Source organism: Carettochelys insculpta, chromosome 2 (assembly GCF_033958435.1).
Source record: "Carettochelys insculpta isolate YL-2023 chromosome 2, ASM3395843v1, whole genome shotgun sequence".
Classification (NCBI taxonomy): Eukaryota; Metazoa; Chordata; order Testudines; family Carettochelyidae; genus Carettochelys; species Carettochelys insculpta.
Window position 1 is genome coordinate 238,673,792 of NC_134138.1, and position 14,355 is coordinate 238,688,146.

The 14,355-nt window shown below is 39.3% G+C and overlaps 1 protein-coding gene across 1 annotated transcript in view; it reads left to right on the top strand.

The window, feature by feature from the left end:
- ABCB1 (ATP binding cassette subfamily B member 1) overlaps positions 1-14,355 on the top strand; it is a 160,011-nt gene that overhangs the window by 122,304 nt on the left and 23,352 nt on the right. Inside the window, exons 18-23 of the mRNA XM_074985502.1 lie at positions 1,286-1,447; positions 3,111-3,257; positions 4,157-4,261; positions 6,238-6,315; positions 9,316-9,399; positions 10,610-10,813. Coding sequence (XP_074841603.1) covers positions 1,286-1,447; positions 3,111-3,257; positions 4,157-4,261; positions 6,238-6,315; positions 9,316-9,399; positions 10,610-10,813 — 780 coding nt within the window. The remainder of the gene's footprint in view (positions 1-1,285; positions 1,448-3,110; positions 3,258-4,156; positions 4,262-6,237; positions 6,316-9,315; positions 9,400-10,609; positions 10,814-14,355) is intronic.

Here is a 14,355-nt window from a genome sequence, read left to right on the forward strand (position 1 = left end):
AAGGTACTAAATCACATAACTGTGGAAAAATATGCACAGGATCATTGCAAAAAATGGAAATGAGTAAGAGAATTTTGAGACCAAAAGTCTTAAGAATATTGGATTAAATGTAAGAAAAACTAATGAGGAGAAGTAAAGACAAATTGAGTCCAGTTCTAGTTCTTATCAACACTTTGAATTCTTAGGCACCTATTTAACTTACCAATGCCTCAAGTGAATCTGATCCCCATAATTAATTTTAAATCTGGTCCATTTTTCTCATCTTCTTTGTCTCTTACTTCCAGAATCTTCATAGCGTTCTGTACTAGTTGTCAGATTTTGCTTCTCCTTCTTCAGTATTTGGAAATATGCCCACTGAGAACTCACTTCTGACATCTTTACTCACAATGAGCCTGATTTGCATTTACAAAAAGGCTCTTCTTCACCACTCAGACAATGGAAATAGTTTTAACATGGGTGTAACCCATTTTACTTCTCTTTCACTCAGTGTAATGGATCTCAAACAAGAAATAAGCTTAATAAACCATACTTTATTTAAAAAACTGTCTTGTGTACTTGAGGCATTAGATTCTACCGAGTGTGAATAAGAGTGGCAGAACATGCTAAACACTCCAGATCCACAAACCAGTTAGTCAACATTTTAATGGCATGGGGCATTCTGTCAATGACCTCAAGGTATGTGTGTTACTGAAGAGAAGATATCGCTCCGTTTTAGAAAGAGAAGTGGACGAGCTGACATTTATATTCAAATTCAGCACATTAACACGTGGTTTAAATCGTGATGGGAACTTTCTGAGTCACTATAGGGGCTTGTCTGCATACTTGGCTCAATCTAATTCTTGATCTTCCCCCCCACCCCTCCACTCTCTGATTTGCTCACCTTGATTGTCTTTTTCTGATTTGTCCTCCTTGCTTACTGTTTTTGGTTCTCTGTGTCTTAAATATTGAGTCTGTTCTGGTCTGGCTATGGTCTGAAGAAGTGGGTCTGTCTCACGAAAGCTCACCTAATAAACTATTTTGCTAGTCTTTAAAGTGCTACTTGACTGCTTTTTGTTTTGATAGTGTATAGACTAGCACGGCTTACTCTCTGTTACTATGAGAAGAAAGGATCTTCAGAAGTACAGTCAGATTTATAACCACTAGAGTGCCACATATGTTTCAGACCTGTCCATTATTCCATTTATTTAACAGTGGTTTTGGTTACTCTCAAGTTTAATCATCATTTGGAATTTCAAGACATTATATTAAAAATAATTTCTTAGCACGATACTGTACCCCATTGCAGACAATAGAAACTGAAGTTCAGTCAGAAGAAGCATCTGAAAACACCACCAAAGCTGCATGGAAAGAATCAAAAGGAAATAGCTTGAGAAGGCGATCAACACGAAAAAGCACCAAGAAGTCAGAAATACAGGATGATGGCCTTGATGTGAAAACTGTTCAACCTGTATGTGTCTTCATTTGAAATATTTTTCTTTTATTACACAGCCTCTAGTATCCTTTTATCTTTGTGGAACAGTATGTATGCAGATAGAATTGATCTTCCCACCTATTAGAACATTCCAAGTGTACAGAGAGCTCACTCATTCTGGCATAGGAGAGGTGGAAAGATGTTGCTGAAGGGATAACAATAAATGTTTAATGTACAGACTTTGCATACAAAGAGTGGATCAACATCTCAGCACGTGATAAAAACATCTAAGGATGCTTGTTAACAAGTTAGTCTGCTGTGAGGCCTGAGTGAATAAGGGCAGGCAAAATTTTTGGAACAAATATGACAAGTTTGAATCACATTTTGACCTTGTCATATTCCTGACCTCTTTGGCATAAACATTCATACAAACAATAAGAAGTTTGGTTTGTATAAAAGTTTATGGAAAGAATTTAAGTCCTAGCTCAGATTTAATTTAATCATGGGGGGAAAATGGTTAAATTGTGGAACAGAATTACTTGAAGTTGTCTGTCTAGGTTAAATCCTATAGTTATGGATCAGAAACAACCATGTAATCACTCATACAATTCACCTAGAAAATTCTCTGGGTATCAGATATATGAATTTATACTGGCTCATGTCTGCCAATGGGGATGGGACATATGGGGCAATTGCCCCCAGACCCAGCATTTCAAAGGAGCCCAGAGCTCTGGCCACTACAGCTGCCGAAGTAGCAACAGTGGCAGCTGGAGCTCTGGGGCCCTTTGAAATGCTGCTGAGTGCTGTGCCACTGCTCTGCATGCAGCTCTGAGGGCACATGGCGGTGTCGGGAAAGCAGAACTGTCTTGAGCCCTGCTCCTTCTGCCCTCCAGGGGTGGGAAAATGGGTTCCTCTTCCACCTTGCCCCCTGAGCCCACCACGACTGTCAGCAACACTGTACTTGCCACAAACATTTTGTTGTCTGCAACATTGGTAAAAATTATGATCTAGTTGTGGACAATGAAAACAAATTGTTTGTAAGGAATAATCCAGTCAGAGCCAACAAATACCACCAAATGCCCAGTCAAAAGCAAACAAAGTGGTCCTAACACTGCACCTTTTATCTCATCAGCCTCACTGAAGACAATAGGAATTTTGTGTGTAAACCTGCAACATAAATTTCAAAATGTGGTTGTCAAAATTAGTATAGACTTGTTCTAATGACACATTTGTCTTTTTCTGTATCTTATTTCAGATATTACTATTGGCTACATCTACACTAGAAGCATCTGTCTACAGAAGTTACTGTCAGAAGAGATGTTCTGACAGACCTTCTGTCAACAGATCCTGTCGACACACAAAAGTGGATCCATCTTTTGATCTGCTCTGTTGACAAAAGGGCCTCCTGGAGCATCTACACAGCTTTGTTGACAGATTCTGTCTACAAAATGCCTTTTGTCTGTAGACAGTCCACAAGTTTTGTCTACAAAAACCGAATTTCATCTACAAAATTCTCTAGTGTAGACATAGTCACTGTGGACTAAGTAGCAGACAGAATTACTGTGTGGTATTAAAAAAATAGTTTTGGGTACCCAGGATGGAAGCTGGGAGTATGTAATTGACAATCCACATGCCTTCTCTCCCTCCACTTTCCGCTGATGTGTTACACAATTGTTCTAATGAGAATCATATATTCCAGGATGAAGATGTGCCTCCAGTTTCAGTTCTGAAAATTATGAAGCTGAACAAACCTGAATGGCCTTACTTTGTAGTTGGAACTTTAGCTTCAATTATCAATGGTGCTTTGCAACCTGCATTTGCAATAATATTTTCAGAAATTATTGGGGTAAGTCCAACAAAATATGCAATAAACTGCATCATCCACTTCTAACTTTGACTTCAATGCCACTTAAGTTTCTTTATACAACACAGAGAAATATTACAATTTGATGACTGCACAACGTCTAGATTGTGCCTTAACATGGAGTCCTGCATTGGGAAGCTCAGTAATAGGTGATAAGGTAAAATGCCTTGATGCAGAGGATTCTTTAGGAGGAATTCCAGTTGACTCATTCCAAATTTCTCCTGGGGAATACAAACGGCAGAGATGCAGGTCTGCAGTGGAATGAGGCTCAGCTGTGACCCATGCTAACCCAGTCCCTCCACTTGTACATCTGTAGATGCTGAACCACAATCTAGCCTAGGAAGAAAACCATGTCCAGAAATAAAGTGAAACAAAAACAATAACGTGATGTGAATGATCAGAATAAGGGAAATCTTTCTTAGTACAAGGAGTAATTATACAGTAGACAACTGAATCACTGGCTTCTTGAGTTTATAGCAGCATAAAATAAAGATGCCAGAAACATGGCTCTTCAACAACATCTCCCACAGGAAGAGAAATCAAGTATTCAGAATTTTTATCTCATTTTACTAATTCACTGAATTACAAGACAGTTACAAACCTCAAAGCAACCTTGACCCAACATCAAATGTACTTGTTATTCCTTTAATCATGTTTAATACATATATTTAGTTTGTACGTGGGTATGCAGTATAATTGCAGCAATTTTTATAGTGGGGATTCTGAAACAAAAACCATGTTCTTAGTTGTTATTACTATTTCAGGTTGGGGATGCTGCCCTAATTCAAACATATATGTGTATACACATACAAGCACTGTAATAGGGGAAGTTACATAGATAATTTAATTAAGTAAAATGAACTTTGAATTTTCTTTACCAGATTTTTACAGAAAGCGACAAGACCATTGTCAGAAACCAAGCCAACTTGTATTCATTGCTGTTTTTAGCACTTGGGATAATTTCTTTATTTACTTTTTTTCTTCAGGTAGGTTTTATTGTTGTACCCTTAATATACTTGTTTACATTATTTTAGAAGCTAGAACTAAAAATATTAAGTTTTCTATGTATTTCAATCCTGTAACAAAGGAGAAAAATAACTTGTAATACACTGCCAGTAACACGTGGACTTAAAGTGAGCATGGAGAAGTTTATTGTGCACTTAATGTTAAGGCTAAATAGAGGTAAATTCTTCAGATACTAATCTGGTAACAGTACATTGCAATACTTTTCACCACAGAATGCTTCCTTTATTTATCACAAGTTAAATGCTTTTAGAAACTATTTTTTTGAAAATGTGGCTAAACTTCCACAAGCAAATTTATGCATGCACCATTTTCACACATGCAGAATCACGTTTTTATCTGGAAAATGCAATATTCATGTACAGGATGGCAAAGGTGGACCTCTTTGCCCACCTAGAGCTTAAACTGCAGTCAGTGGGGTTGTGTGCAGGTTAGGGATCTCTCCACAAAGAACAGCTTGAATGATTTGGGCCTTGGACTCCAAACTTTTTGAGATAGGGAATTGCTCTTCCTTGTATTTATGCTGTGCCTAGTATTATGGGTCGCCTTTCCTGATTAGAGTAGTTGAGTGTAACGATGGTAGAAATTATATGAGTGTAAATTAAGAGAGATTTTGAAATTTGGTCCTAATTTTTTTTAAAATAGAGAATGAGCTAAATTTTACATAATATGATACTAGAGATTCACCTGCAAAGTATGTACACACATTAGCATGCACAAACATCTCTTTATATATGGATGCACCCAAGAGCTTGAGTCTTGAAAATTTAATTATGTGTGTATACACACAAATGCAGTAGGTTTGACCTGCAATAAAGGTTAGCCTTTTTTATAAATTTGGGGACTTGACTTAAAACTCTTGTACTCCAGGTAGATCATAAGTCACGTACAAGTCTCCTCCACTTCACTCTGTCTTGGGACAAAATTTCTACCCCAGTATCCCAACTGTTGTTGTTCAATCTCAGTAGATATTCTCTATGTTGCCATGTTGTCTGAGCTCTTCCTCTTGTTTGTGTTGTGGAAAATTTGGGGAGGATCTTATAAATTAAGCATATGACAAAGGTATTGGGTGACACAGCACTCCGAAAGTAGGTAGAAGAAATCAATACAAAGATGTATCCATTTTATAAGGTGTTTTATACAACCTACATGCAAAAATGTACATTTGAAGGAGTACAGTTATATTTAAAAGAGAATCATACTTCTGGTAATTTTGACATAATTAATCTGTCATTTCAAAAAATTAAAACTGGAAAAATGAATACTTAGTCATTATAAGTGTCATAGTAATTTTGTTTTATATCATATAGAGCAATCAATATATGAATGCAAGTTTAATATTAAAACACTAACATTTCCCAACTGTAGAAATGTTTTCAATAGATTCTAAGAGCATATTAGCAGGAGATTTGTAGAGAAGTTTCTCAGTTGCAACTGGGTAGAAAGTGTAGAAATCAAAATTATGACAATAGACCTATTGACAAAGGTTAATGTCATGACAGAAAAAGCACTGTTGATGTTTTAGGACTGGATGATTTTGGTACTTGCAATGGAGGCACTAAGAATGAAATCCTGACTCCAGTGAAGTTGATAGGAAGTTTGCCATTGACTTCAATGGGCCAGGATTTCACCCAGTGCCTTTTAACTGAAAGCCCACATAGTCATGACAGAAAACTGCTCCTTGCAGCACATCAGCAGAGCAATGCAGAAAAATTTGCCTCTGCTGTACATTTTTAAGAATTCCAGCCCCTATGCTCTAAATCTGTTATCCATCAAAATTAGTAACTCTATCGTTTAGAGGTTTTGTTTGTTTATAGCTAAGATATTGTGTAATCTAAAACGTGATTTTTGCCTACATAGAGACAAATATTTGTGTGCTTATTTGATAATGTCAAAAATAATTTTAATTATGTAATAACAACTGTGTTTCTTCTCCAAGGGTTTCACATTTGGGAAAGCTGGAGAGATCCTTACAATGAGACTTCGATTCATGGCATTTAAAGCAATGCTTAGACAGGTAAGATTAATACGTAGTTAGCTTTCCAGAATTGAATGTATCCATTTTGTTTAGGTGGTTAACAAAACCCTAATGAATCAAGTAATACTATGACCTGGTCTACCCAAAACCTACACTGAATTATTTAAATCAGTTTTCAGTGCTTTGTGAGGGCACGAAAATCAGTTTAAAAAAGACTTACCTTGATTTTAGCTCAAGTCATATCGGGCACTTTTGACCCAAGTTAAGAGTGTCTACACAAGAGGGATGTCTTGCTTAGTTAAATAAGAGCAGGTTTTTGAGTGTTGATATGGTTTAATTATGACTCCAGGCTAGGATGATCAGATAGCAACTGCAAAAAATCAGGACAAGAGGTTTGGAGTAGCAGGCACCTACATAAGGCAAAAACCCATATATTGAGTATGTCCCTAGAAAATTGGGATATCTGGTCACTTTACTCAGAGCACAGTATGCACTGTCAGAGCGTGACTTTAAAATTCAGATTCTTGTTCAAAGTGTGAAATTTTTCACCACCAAATAAATGCACCTGTGCGTTAGGATCCATAATCAATTTATTGCCACAAGTGATAAAATTTGCTCATCTGATTGCACTCAAGCAAGTTGAGATTGAATCAAGTCCTTCTTAAAAGTTAGACCCAGGTAAGAGTAACAATCCTATGGAACTCCCATATTACTGAAGTCATTGTCTCAGTTCATAGAACAGCAGGAGGTCTAATGCTCCTTGGAGATCCTGATGATAGCATGCTCAGCAGCAGGCTTTACAGAACATCTTAAAAGCCTGAGGTATGCACTCCCACTGCACCAGTTTCCAGTTACTAGCCATTGGGCGGGAATGTGAAGGACCTTGACCCTGCCCTTTATCTGTCATCCCAGCTCTCTTTGTATGGTTCTGTTAGTTGTACCTTCTGGGATCAGATGGCACTGCCTGCAGCTTTGACTACTGAGGTACTGGAGTTAAGGGATTCCCTCTACTCTCTTCCTACTCTAACGCATCTGCTCTCAGGCAGCCAAATACCTATTTTTTCTGTTGCTGCCCCCCTCATCTGCTTTTTCTGATCGCTGCTTCCTTTTAAGCCCATCCTTGCAGAAGAGGAACTCCACCCCTTCCTCATTCCAGCCACTTCAGCAAACTCTTTCCACGGCACCCCACTCATCTGAATGTGCAGTGAGCTTCAAGAGCTACCTGGAACCATTTTAAATTGTAACTTGTGTAGGCAATTTATTTATTATCTTTCCAATTCATTAAAAAAAAGGGCAATGTAAAGCTGATGTTTGCTTTACCCAAAGCCAGGGTTACAGTCCCACTGACAGGGAAAGGGGCAGGCAAAGGGAGCAACTGCTCCAGGACCTGGTGATACAAAAGGACACAGAACTCCCAGATGCCACCACTGCTACCGTGGCAGTGACAGCAGCCAGAGCCCCTTTAAATCACTGCCAGAGTGCCATGTGGCTAGCTCCAGGCAGCACGGATGGCTTGGGGGGTGCAGTGTCCTGCAGTTTGGCTGGTGCTAAAGGCTGCCCCTAGCCCTGTCCCTTCCTGACAAGGCCCACCCTTTCCTGGACATGGAGCATAGCCCCTCCCTCAGCCTTGTCCAGCAGCCTGGAGAGGCTATCATCCCCACTGGTTACATATGTTAAAACAAAAAAAGTCGAACTGTAAAAATTAAGCATTTTATTTGGCCTATCTATATTATTACTGGAACTGAATACTTGTTTTTTCTAGCCAAAACTGAATTTTCATTCAGGTTGAATGAAACTTTTCAAACGTGGTTTCAAAATGATATTTCAAAATTAAATGTTTTGATTTGTTTTGACAATTTCATTCCACCATCACCTCCCCGCCATTATTTATTCAATTGAAACTAGTCATCAAATTTGACCTGTTACAATGAATACTGTCCATCACCCTAAAAATAACTTGGTTGCTTACCTGAATTGTAACTGCACTTTTTGTCGAATCTACTATTTGACTGAAAAGCTTCTTCCAACTGTGATCATTACAATAATGGACCACATCTTGCAAATAGTGTGATCATATGACTAAAGTTATACATGTGCTTCAGCTGCATTCAGGGTAAGGAATTACATTTTTACACATCAATGTAGATGAAATAATGTTCTTATGAAGAATTACCTTTTATATTTTCTGACTTTCCTGGTTCTTACGTATCTCACCTTAATCTTGAATTAGTATGTTTTTCATTGGGATCTATCACTGAGTGCTTTACAATCATTCCCTAATTAACACCCTAAATATATGAGCTCATATTGCTTCAAAGATATAAAGGAAAATATGGCCAGTTAGCCCTTTCTGCAAAATGCAATAGGGTACTGTTTTCAGGTTTTGGTACAGGGGTTCTCATTATTTTTCCAGCCCTATATAGACATCTCACAGATTCTTTCTCCAACTACATAAAGATTTGTCAGCAGTATTCAAAATTCAGAGACTTTTGAAAGTAGACTCATGTTATGTTCTGTAGATTTCACAGCTGTTTACTATATGATAAAACACCTAACAGACTTGTTTTACCTATTTCAGAGAAGAAATGCCACACTAATCTGAGTTAATAATCTCTTTAACAGTTTTTACATTGTGTCACTTTCAAATTATACTCAAGGTAGCAAATTCCATAACAATAGTCTGTGCAGACCTGATTACCAAAAATAATTCATGCCTAGTTCATTTACAGGGATGATACCTGCTGAAATTGCAGTTAGCATGAGAAAACACAATGCTATTGTTGGTGCAGATTACTGGCTTTTACAGCTTCAGTTAATTTACTCATTGACTTATAAAATAGTTCATATTTTGACATTTATTACACAATCAGGGCTAAGAAACTGATTAACTCTAAAGCACTAAAACTCTGCATTCCTCTTATAACCCAAACTGAATTCAACTATCTTTTGCATTCCTAATTTTTCATTTATTTTACAGTTTATGGAAAGCAAATTATATATTTTCAGTTCCTAGTAAATATGTTTCATGTCATTTTGTAGGACATCAGCTGGTTTGATGATCCTAAAAATAACACTGGAGCACTGACTACAAGACTTGCTAATGATGCCTCACAAGTGAAAGGGGTATGTAGCATACATTGCTTTGGTGTTTTTTGTATTTGGGTTAGCCAATAGTTAAGCTGCATTATGGATTTGATTTGCTTGATAGCAATGCTAATTTTGGTGGCCGTTGAAAAGTGTTAATTATTGAAAGGTTTTGGATGTCGTACCAATTTATTTTATAACGATAGACCATATGATCTATAGTTACAGTATAGTATTCTAGAAAACTATTAGTGCTTATAGATTTATTACTGTTCAGTGTTGTTATCTCTACTATGACTCCAATGAACTATAATTGATTTAGTCAAGGAATCCATTTAAAATTACCTATCTAATATCATCAGGTTTGTATGTGGCCTCTATGACCATAGTATCCCAGTAATAAGATCCCAGTCCAAGAAACCATTTTAATTTGTGCATCATTTTAAGGGTTTCAGTAGTCAGTGATATCTGTGGAACTACTCACATACATAAAGGTTAAGCACATGTTTAAGTGTTTTAAGATCTAAATAATGAAAAAAAAAGGTTAGTTCAAACTCCCCCTCCATCAGCTGGGTAATTGCATGATTCTGGCAGATTTGAAGTTACAGCTGTAAATGCAAAAATACGACATTAATATACTCCCAGTCTATGTTTACACTTGCCCCCTACTTGAAAGGGGGCGTGGTAATCAGCCTGATCAGAGATTACTAATCAAGTGTGCTGATGAATATGCAGCACTTCTTTAAGCTAACACTCCCCCACGGCAACTTCGAAGTGTCAAAATTTTGGAGAGTAAAGGCACTTCAAAGTGCTTGCAGCTACACGGCATGCCGGCACTCCAAAGTTTGACACTTCAAGGTTGCTGCGGGGGAGAATTAGCCTAATGAAGTGCTGCATATTCATGCCCCCTTCGAAGTGGGGAGCAAGGGTAGACATAGCCCCCATTCAGCTTTTGTAACAGGGTCTGCAAATTGCAATGTAGACTCGTATGTGATCATATGGATACCGGAGGGAGAGATGGAGAAGCAGATGACAGCAGAAAAAAAGTGATCTAGGTGGTGGAGGGGCCTCCTAAAGGATATGCAGATATTCTAACTTTTGTGACATGTAGAAGTAGATTAGATATGTGGGAGGGGTAAGCCTGGTTTCCAGACACAGTCTAACACAAATATTTTTCATGTCTAATGTCTATGTTGTTGCTTCATGAAGAATTATGGAATATAATTGTTTCGTTTGTGTTCTATTACAGGCTACAGGTGGCAGACTGGCTGTAATTTCCCAAAACGTAGCTAACCTTGGAACTGGAATTATTATCTCACTGGTCTATGGATGGCAGCTGACCCTTTTGATTTTAGCTGTTGTGCCAGTCATTGCTATAGCTAGCGTCATTGAAATGAAAATGTTGTCTGGACATGCAATAAAAGATAAAAAAGAACTGGAAGCTGCAGGAAAGGTGGGTTGCAGTGAAGCTCATGCATCTTTTTTATAGTCTATGACAGAATCCTGCTCAACAGGGCTTAGTAATGGATCAAGAATATATCCTCTCTTAGAGAAGTTGAAATCTGCATTGATTTATTCTGTTCTTTTCACGTGTTGATGTTTCTGCTCAATATGGAGTTCAAAATTGAAAACTAAGAGATACTATTTACATTTTGGTAACACCCCGAATACACTAAGCTCTTGGGATTATGTACCTCTTCTGTCTCTTCTTTATTTTTTGTCCTTCCCGTCTTTCTTTTCTGGCACCTTTTTGCTTTTTTTGATTTCATTTCGTTTCAGCTTGTTGCACATCTCTCCATTCTTCCATCTATCTGCACAAAACTGTACATACATCTTCACCAACCAGGACACAAGAATAGAGGAGAGTGACAGTGTAACTAACGTCATCTACCAGTTAATCTTTTCATTCCTTTCCTTCCGACTGGAAAAGGGAAATAAAATAGAAGGAAAGATTAAAAGACATTGTTGAAAGAGGTGGGAGTCACTTTACACCAAGACTCCTTTGGAGCAGAGCAGCCGTTCTATCGCCTCCTTGTTCCTCAACTCTTACAAGTTTGAGTATCCTAACTTTGCACTCAAAGGACAGCTTTGTAGGTATGCCTATATAATCCCAGATGACCCTACTTATAACCGTCAACAGGAAAACTTGAACCTGGAACCTCTGGAGATTAGTGCAGGAGCCTCTACAGTGTGAGCTAAAAGCCAGCTGCCTCTCAGATAAGACTATAGAGGAGAGTCATTCTTTCTAGGTGCCACTACCTGGGATAATGACCCACACCCAGTACATGTTTGGGTTGCATCTACACTTTAAGTTTGGGGTGTGAGTCCCAGCTTGAGGAAACATATTAATGCCAGGGCTCATTGGCTGTGTCTACACCAGAAGCATCGGTCTACAGAAGTTACTGTTGCACGAGATGTTCTGACAATATTTCTGTTGACAGATGACGTCTACATATAATAGAGGATTGATCTTTTGACCCACTCTGTCAACAAAATGCATTTTATATGTAGATGCCCCAAGTTTTGTCAAAAAAACTCTAGTGTAGACGTAGCCATCGAGCTAGCATGCTAACAATAGAGTGTAGCTGTGGCAGCTTGAGCAGCGGAAGAGGACAGCTAGGCTGATTACATGACAAGTGTCTGTAACTGCATCTATACTACAATATAAATTTGAATTTAAGACAGTTAGCTCGATATTACTATGTGACTGTCTTCACTGCTCAATTTAGGGAGCACTAATATCAATATCATAATAGCATGGGTACCTTATGGGTATAGCATCAAGCTTGAATTCAAAAGTTTGATTAAAGGCCAGTGTCGAAGCCTCCACGGTGCCCCATATGTAAACCACAATGCCTCTCAGTGCTCCGCTCTGGCTCTGGTCTCCAGGTGTGCACAAATTAGGTCACAGGAGGACCATGAATTTCAAATCAGGACCAGGAAGTCTGTGGTTGTAGGGTCATGTTTGTATGTGAGCCTGAGAAATGTCTTTCTTTCTTTGCTATTAGTGCTGTGAGCGCATTTACCCATTATCAATAGCCCCTGCATGGAGTTCATGGTTCTGACTCCACTTGGTACTTTTTTCTGTGCTGCTTGATGCCAGCCTCTGCCCTGCCCTGCCCTCTGCCCTGCCGCATCACGTGGCAGCAAAGCTGTTGTGGGGCTCGTGCTTGTATAAGAGGCTGAAAAACTTCTTCTCAGCAGTTTACATTTGTGTGCAAACTCCCATCCCTCCCCCCAGAGACACCCCACAGTCAGGGTCTTTTCCATGTTCAGCCAAATCACGTCAGTAGCTCACAGCCCAATAAAAGGATGAGCCTGCTGTTTGGAGCTGACCATGCTGCCAGGAAGCACCATGTCCTGGCTTGTGTGTGGTTAGGGCTCCTAGGGCAGAAAAGGTTTTCAGGGGCTTGCAGCTGCTGGGGCAAATTTCCCCTGGCAGCTAAGATTTTTGGGTGGGACTACTTCAACTGGCCCCTCACTGAAAGACCCCTGTGTCCATACTTCAACTACTTCAACATTTCAGCTGGGTCTGCAGCTGCAGCCTGGAGCACCCCCACCACCAAAAATATTTACAGGGACTTGCTGCCCATTGCAGATACCTGCTGGTTTGATATTTTGTTATAAAATCTTTTTCCTAACATTTCCTGTCTGTATTCATGCTTTGACCCCCCCGACACACACACCCTCAAAAAAAACAAAAACAAAAAAAACACAAGGTGAAGGGCCAGTTGAGATTGCTGTTTCTGTTATAAGTTCAGTGTATGAGATATCACTGCCATCCCCCATGTTGGCAATGTCTGTGTAGTGAAAAGGAAAGACAAAAATCTTTTTTTCCCTAGACTTTTCTATCCTCTTTCTTCTAATATTGCACCCCTTTATGCAGGGAAGAGTGGGTGGAGGGCCAGTTGAGAATCAATCTGTCCCTGTGTTATTTTCAGGGATTGGATGCAATCATGGGAGAGGGGACAGTTAGTGGATGGCTAGTTGAGAACACAGCCTGTGCACAGAAGCCTTATAGTGCACTGGAAAACCAAATACCCTCCCCCAGCAACTCTCTTTTTTCCAAAACTTTATTAGCATTTCTTTCTTCAAGCTTTTCAGTGCCTCTATGTCGTTTTCAGGGATTGGATGCAATCATGGGAGTAGGGGGGACAGTCAGTGGATGTCCAGTTGAAAATTCAGTTGCAGAAGAAATATTTGTTAACTTTGTTGCCATTTCTGTGGATGCCCTCCTTTTCCCTCCTTCTTTTCTTCCCTTCCAATGGGAAAAATGGAAGTTTGCTTAAAATGAGAGGGGAATGAGGAAAATGCAATGTGGGAAGATGATGTCAAAGACCAGCGAGCATACCCAGGTTGCTGCTACACTACCATTCTCCTGTCGGAGGTGCCATGGTAATGAGGCAATTCAAAGCAAGCTAATGAGGTGCTTGCGTGCATATTCAGAGCCTCATTAGCATAATGACGGCTGCATGAACAGACTTCAAATTGCAGATTGATGATGAAGATGGCGGCAGCTTTGAAATAAGTGCCCCACTTTGACATTCCCTTATTCCAATCTAGTTCTGTGGGAGTAAGGGAATGTCGCAGTGGGGTGCTTATTTTGAAGCTGCCCCCATCTACACAATCAATCTGCAATTTGAAGTCTGCACATCAAAATTCATGCAGCTGCCATTATGCTAATAATGCACTGAATATGCGCATTAGCACCTCATTAGGCTGCCTTGAATTGCCTCATTATCATGGCACCTCCAGCAGGAGAGTGTAGAAGCAGCCTAGGTGTCAGGGGAGATATTCAGACCCTGTTTGCAAATGCATAAACGAGGAAAAGCAATGAGGGGTCCTGTGGCACATTATAGAATAACAGAAATGTGTGAGCATAAGCCTTCATGGGCAAAGACCCACTTCGTCAGATGCAGGTCATCTGATGAAGTGGGTCTTTGCTCACGACAGCTTATGCTCATACATTTCTGTTAGTCTATATGGTGCCACAGG